The 7,656-nt window shown below is 42.3% G+C and overlaps 1 protein-coding gene across 1 annotated transcript; it reads left to right on the top strand.

The window, feature by feature from the left end:
* Nucleotides 1-5,273: 5,273 nt before the first annotated feature.
* Nucleotides 5,274-6,254, top strand: LOC110315690 (mas-related G-protein coupled receptor member A6-like). The gene has a single exon (XM_021189683.1). It carries the CDS (start codon nt 5,316-5,318, stop codon nt 6,252-6,254), a length of 939 nt encoding a protein of 312 aa, XP_021045342.1. The 5' UTR covers nt 5,274-5,315.
* The last annotated feature ends 1,402 nt before the right edge of the window (nt 6,255-7,656 follow it).

Raw genomic sequence — 7,656 nt, 5'->3', positions numbered from 1 at the left:
ACACACACACACACACACACACACACACACACACACACACACAAACTCAAGTAAAAAATTCCAAGAAGATGCAAAAAAAAAAAACCCGGATATTTCTTAGAGTTCATTCCTTTCAAAATACCAAAAGTAAAACTTAATGTGTAGGTTCAAAACAAGTGTGTCTCAATATAATAAATGCCACAATCAGTGAGGCCCAGCCAATATCATAGGAAAAGCTGAAAGCCTTTTCCCCAAGATCTCAAATAAAACAAGAAAAGTCAAAGATAGGTTTTACAGTATGATTCAATGTAGTACTTGTCTTATTTAGGGTTTTACTGCCATGAACAGACACCATGACCAAGGCAACTCTTATAAAAACATCAGAGGTTCAGTCCATTATCATCAAGGCAGGAGCATAGCAGCATCCAGGCAGGCAGGCATGGTGCAGGAGGAGCTGAGGGCTCTACATCTTCATCTGAAAGAAGCTAACAGAATAGTGGCTTCCATATAGCTAGGATGAGGGTCTTATAACCCACACCCACTATGACACATCTACTCAAACAGGGCCACACCTAATTGTGCCACATCCTGGACCAAGCACATACAAACCATCCCAGAACTAGAAGGCCTTACTTATGAGTTCAGGCAAGATAACAGATGTAAATATCAATTAAGAGTGAGAACTTCCAGCCCTGATTTTTCAGGTGATAAAGTCTGACTTATATTAACAGTTTAAGTTCCCCAAATACTGCTATAACTAATGAATGAACTCAGCATAAAGAGAGGATGCTAGAGAAAGCTTTGACCCCAAGTAACACACTGACACTGACCTATTTTATCCAAACAGGACCCAAATCCCAAAAACACAACCATCATATGGAGTACACCAATGGTTTAATATATTTATTTTATCCATTCTCATCAGGTAACATCTTTTTAAATTTTTTTTATTTACATTTTAAATGCTATCCCAAAACTCCCCTATATCCTCTTCCCACCCTGCTCCCCTACCCACCCACTCCCACTTCTTGGCCCTGGCATTCCCCTGTACTGGGGCATATAAAGTTTGCAAGGGTCAGCTGATATGTTGAGGTGACCTTAAACACATATAGAAAGATATGCTTCATGGATCACCCAGGTGTTTCTAACATAAATTAAATTTACAGTCAAGATGAACTGTGACAAAGTCCACCCCTTCCCAACCTAACACCCCCAAAACATCACTTTAAACCACAAGGTTTTATGGCTAATTCTCAAATGACTTCTGACATTCTCACAACGAAAAATCCACACAGTCCTCTACCCACTCCAACGGCAAAATTCCCCAAAACTTTAGCAGATCCAGCATTTTAAATTCAGACTCTCCTGAAACTCAGGATGAACTTTCAGCCATGGTTACATCTAAAAATATAAAAATTATATAATCCCATCAAACTGTGACACAGAGAATAAACATCACAATCACAACGGGGATAAATGGAGAAATGGAGGGAAAGGATCATATCACATCAAGATTAAAACCCAGCAGGAAGCACACTTTGGCCCGTGTCCAACATCTAGGGCATATGGTATCATGATCTAAGTGCCAACAGGCTTGGGCAGCTAAGCTCCTAGACACTTGCTTTTTGCAGCCCACTTGGCCTCTCTCTAAAGTTGTTTCCACTTGGTATCTCTGCCTTACCTCTGCAGAATTCTTTATCTGTGGCATCTCCAGCATCCTGGGATTTACACTGCAGTTTAGGCTTGCCCAAAAGGTTCACTTTTCACATTCTTGGGGGCGTCCTCTGTAAAGAATCCTCCATACTACACACTCTCAGACTTTCTAGTTTTCCTTTGGAATTCCAGTGGAAAATTCCATGATCCAGAAACTTTTGTATTCTGGATGCACCACAAGAACAATGACTATGTCTAATACCAACTCAAACAGTACCTGGACTCCCTAGGGACATGACTTCAATTGCCTCTGAGAACCTCAGCAAATGAACCTGAGAAAGCATTTCCACTGCTGTAAGAATGTCCTGAGGTGTCATTTGTCTCACAGGAAAATCCTTCAAATTACTGTTCTAGTTTACACCCTTGAGGATGCAATGGATAGAGTCTGGCAGGAGAATCTTGAAATGCCATCAGAAATATTCCTCTTTATTGGCCATAGTATATCTTGTTTTGTTGATTTGGTTTGGTTGGATTGGGTTGGGATTTTTGGCCATGCAACAAAACATAGACAAACCAAGAGAGAATTGAGAAACTGTCTCCATCAAATTGGATGGCAGGCAAGATTGTAGGCATTTTCTCCACTAATGATTGATGTAATAGGGCCACAAACACTGTGGGATGAGCAATCCTTGAGTAGTGATCTAGTTAACTGTGATTCCCCATGTGATGTAGAGCATCATGGTGGAACTCTGTAGGGGTGTTCAGCACCATGTTGGTGTGTATAGTATTTTAGAGCATCACGGTGGGTTAGTATAGTTACTTATAGCACAATGTTAGGCTTCTGTAGTTCTTTGCAGCATCATGTTAGGACTGTTTAGTGATGAAGGGCATCATGGTGAGATTTTGTAGAGAGGTAGTGTTCCATGTTGGTGTATTAAGTGTTGTAAAACATTGCAATGTGAGTGTGTCACGATGATTAGCACCAAGGGGGGAGTGTGTAGTGATGCAGGCATGATGGGGAAACTGTGTAGTGGTAAAGGGCATCATAGCCAGGTTTTGTAGTGATGGGAGGAGACAGAGCCTTGAGGCCTTGAGCAGCACTGCAAGAGATCAGGGATGAGTATTAAAATGGATCACATGGCATGATCAGAAAATTATTCCTCTGTATGGTTAAATCTTAGATTTTTTTCATCCATGTAATTGGAAGTAAAAGATTTATTGGGTTTCTACTTACTTCCTTTTCTACTCCCTTGGGACCATAGTGGCTGGTATCCTTAAAAGAGAACAAGGAGAAAGTCTTGCATTCATTCCTGGGTGCCTGTCTGCATCCTCCTTTGGCCTGGAGGCCCGCTATGAATTCAGAAACTAAGAAAGAGATCTTCCAGTCTCTGATTTTCCTTCCTAGAATTGCTATTCCCTTCCATCTTGTCAACTTCTTCTCCTCGTTCTTTCTGTGCTATCTTTAAGCTGTACGATTTCTTAATCTACAGCATTGACTGCCATCTCAAGGTTGGATATTTATTGGCTTTGGATATTGCTTCTCTGGCTTTTCTCCCATCCACATATAATCAATGCACTGAGGTAATGATTCTAAGGGAGAGGGATGGGTTTCAGGGCATTGGGGATATTAATAAGCTGCCTGTCCTCTGCCAGCCTGAATCACCACCACTGAAACACAAAACAACAGGCAATCTAGGCCTGACAATTAATTAATGACTACAAAAAGTTCATTATAAACACCTGAAAATCTCATAATAAAATTCATCACCTTGCACAATTAGTTTGTCATGGGGTCTGCTTGAATCCAACATAAATCAAACATAACTCAAATATTATGGCAGTGCAGATGACAAAAATTTATTGTAATCAAGCTAATTCTGCTCCATAGGCCACAGAGCAGACCCAAGAGCTGAACTACAACCTTGAAGGAATTTTGTACAGATATTTAAGGAATAGTACCTTGATGGTAGGGGAGAAGAATGGGCTGAGCATTGTCCAATCATGTATTGACATGAGGGGTTGAGCAAGGGAGATTTACCAATCAGGATAAGAGTAAGTTCCTTGTCCTGGGAAGAGAAACTTAATTTGACACTGCTAGAAAGATGGAGAAGCTGCCCCTGAGATATCTGGACTCTATTTCCTTACAATAGAAACAGTTCAGCTACTGGGAAGTCCACACTTCCCACTGCGTCCTGGGACCTTGGATTTAGTTTCTATAATTAAATGGAGTTTGAAAATGAAATGGGGTTCTTAGAATTGGTTTCTTTTGCTTGTTACCAACAAATATGTATTAATAAAATATGTCTTTAACAAAAGGTGTGTTCGGTCAAAAGAACCATGAGATTCCACCTCACACCAGTCAGAATGGCTAAAATCAAAAATTCAGCAGTAGATGAGTGACAGCAGATGCTGGTGAGGATGTATAGAAAGAGGAACACTGTTCCATTGCTGGTGGGAATGCTTGCTGGTACAACCACTCTAGAAATCAGTGTGGTGGTTCCTCAGAAAATTGGACATAGTTCCACAAGAAGATCCAGCAATACCACACTCCTGGGCATATACCCAGAAGATGTTCCAACATATTATAAAGACACATGCTCTACTATGTTCATAGCAGCCTTATTTATAATAACCAGGAGCTGGAAAGAACCTAGATTTGCTTCAACAGAGGAATGGATACAAAAAATGTGGTACATTTACACAATGGAGTACTACATGGCTATTAAAAAAGATGAAATCATGAAATTCTTAGGCAATTGGATAGAACTAGAAAATAAGGTCCTGAGTGAGGTAACTCAATCACAAAAGAACAGACATTGTATGCACTCACTGATAAGTGGATACTGGCCGAAAAGCTGCAAATAACCAGGATAAAATTCACAGACCACCTGAAGCTCAATAAGAAGGAAGACTCACAGGAGCAAATATGGAGATGAAGTGTAGATAAAGTGTAGAGCAGAGAGTAAAGGAAAGGTCACCCAGAGAATGTCCCACCTGGGGATTCATCCCATATGCATTTACCAAACCCAGACACTATCCTGGATGCTAATAAGTGCATGCTGACAGGAACCTGATAAGGCTGTTTCATAAGAGGCCCTGGGAGAGCCTTACAAATACGGAGGCAGATGCTAGCAGCCAACCATTAGAATGAGCACAGGGTTCCTAACAGAGGAGTTAGAGAAAGGAGTTGGAGGGGTTTGCAACCCCATAGGAAGAACAAGAATATCAACAAACTAGACCACAACCCAGCTCCCAGGGAATAAACCATCAAAAAAGGAGTACATATGGCTCCAGCTGCATATGTAGCAGAGGACGGCCATGCCATTCATCCATGAAAGAAGAGGTCCTAGGACCTATGAAGCCTCGATAGATGCCCCAGTACAGGGGAATCTAAGGCAAAGAGGTAGGAGTGGGTGTGTGGGTAGAGGAACACCCTCATAGAAGCAGGGCGGGGAGGGAGAATGGGATAAGGGATTTCCTCGAGGGGGGGAAAGCAGCAAAGGAGATAATATTTGAAATTTAAGTAAAGAAAATATCCAACAGAAAAAATTTAAAAAACAAAAAAAAACAAAAACAAAAAAAAGAAAAAAAAAGGTGTGTTCATACAGAAGGCCTCATTTCTTTTTTCTGTTCCCAGCAGTACCAGTGCAGGGTTTCTGGCCCTAAACTCCTCAGCCTCAGTAATGGCTCTCACAACAAATCCAATGGATGAAACACTCCGTGGAAATATCTACATCAGAATCCTGATCACAAACTTGATGGTCATCATCTTTGGACTGATTGGGCTGACAGGAAACGCCATTGTGTTCTGGCTCCTGGGCTTCCGCTTGCGCAGGAATGCCTTCTCAGTCTACATCCTAAACTTGGCCATGGCTGACTTCCTCTTCCTCCTCTGTCACATCATAGCTTCCACAATGTTTCTTCTAGATTTTTCCGCCCACAACAATATCTTTTTCAAGTGCTTTAACACCTTCAGGGTGGTTCTCTACATTGCAGGCCTAAGCAAGCTCGGTGCCATCAGCACTGAGCGCTGCCTGTCTGTCCTGTGCCCCATCTGGTATCGATGCCGCCGCCCAGAACACACATCAACTATCATGTGTACTGTGATCTGGGTCCTGTCCCTGTTAATCTGCATTCTGAATAGTTATTTCTGCGGTTTCTTAAATACCAAATATAAAAATGACAATGTGTGTCTGGCATCAAACTCCTTTACTGTCGCATACCTGATGTTTCTGTTTGTGGTCCTCTGTCTATCCAGCCTGGCTCTGCTGTCCAGGTTGTTCTGTCGCACTGGGCAGATGAAGTTTACCAGATTGTATGTGACCATAATGCTGACTATTTTAGTTTTTCTCCTCTGTGGGTTGCCCTATGGCATCCACAGCTTTCTGTTATTGACGATTATGTATGATTTTCCTGTATTTGATTATGATCTTTATCTGGCATCAATTGTCCTGACTACTGTTAACAGCTGTGCCAACCCCATCATTTACTTCTTTGTGGGCTCCTTCAGGCATCGGTTGAAGCATCAGACACTCAAAATGGTTCTCCAGAGGGCACTGCAGGACACTCCTGAGACAGCAGATAACATGGTGGAGATGTCCAGAAGCAAAGCAGAGCTGTGATGAAGACCCTCTGCCTGGACCTCAGAGGTCGCTTTGGAGTGAGCACTGCCCTACTGCACTTGACCACTGTCCACTCTCCTCTCACCTGACTGACTAGACATGCCACAATAGTCCAGCAACATCTTCAACAGCTCTCCAGTGATCTAGTATTCTACATCTCCCAAGTAAAAGTATTCAACAGAAAGTATCATGTTTGCATCCTTCTTGACATTAATCACATTCTCATGCTAACTTCCTCTGAAGTTTTCTTGCTGCTTCTTTGGAACTCTTGTTGCCATGGAAATAGCCCAGGTCCAGAACCACGACTCTCCTGTCTGTGATTGTTCTGTACCTGAATGTAGGTTTCAGAGAGCAGAACATGAAATACGATTTAACACTTGACTTTTGGGGTGTACAACAGAAGGTAGGGTTTCATATACTGCAAATAAGGAAAAGAGGAGCTTCTACATACACACATACACACACACACATACACATTTTAATGTGTGAGTAGAAATAGTAACAGTAAAAAAAAATTGAGAGAGTAGAGTAGAAAAAACCTTCTCTCTTACATGGAAGTGACAGATGTGCTGCAACAGAACAAATGAGCAGAGGAAAAAGAGAAAGGAGAGAGTTGGAAAGGAAAATTAACGGAGGGGAGTCCACCCCAGGAGGAGTCTCAAGGCCTGAGGTAACAGGAGAGCCATCTTTGCTCCAGTTCGCCTAGGCTCCAGTCTGCACTGGCGAGAGTGTTGACCTGAGAAGCCACACAGCTTTGGGACAGACAGAAGCAATCTAACTTATGGGACAGACCCTGTTTTGGGCTCCAGATATTTGGGCACCTTCATTGCCAAAGGAAAGGTGGACACTTTGAGGGCTCTGTCTACCAGAGAAGGTGAGAGAGTAATATTTTTTCCAGGGTCCCTCAGTGGCTAGTCTGTGAAGGTGAGTGAATAAACTGGAGAGACAACACATCTTCGGGAATAGGCTCTGTTTTTTGGCCTACATCTTAAGCAAGGAGGCAGATCTGAACGCCAGGCCTCTGTGTACCTTCCCTACAAGAGGAGAGCTTCCCTGCAGAGAGTAATCTGACCACTGAGACTCAGGAGAGAGCTGGACTCCCAGGACTGCTGACAGAGGCTAACAGAATCAAAGGAGGAACAAACTCCAACCAGAGACAACTATAACAACTAACTCCAGAGATCACGAGATGGCGAAAGGCAAACATAGGAATCTTATTAACAGAAACCAAGACCACTCACCATAATCAGTACCTAGCACTCCCACCTCAGTCAGTCCTGAATACCCCAACACACACAAAAAGCAAGAATCAGATTTAAAAGCATACCACATGATGCAGTTAGAGGATTTTAAGAAGGGCATTATTAAAGAAATGCAGGAAAACACTACTAAAGAGATACAA

This window comes from Mus pahari, unplaced genomic scaffold (assembly GCF_900095145.1).
Source record: "Mus pahari unplaced genomic scaffold, PAHARI_EIJ_v1.1 scaffold_14568_1, whole genome shotgun sequence".
Taxonomy (NCBI): domain Eukaryota; kingdom Metazoa; phylum Chordata; class Mammalia; order Rodentia; family Muridae; genus Mus; species Mus pahari.
This window is presented reverse-complemented; position numbering and strand designations above follow the sequence as displayed.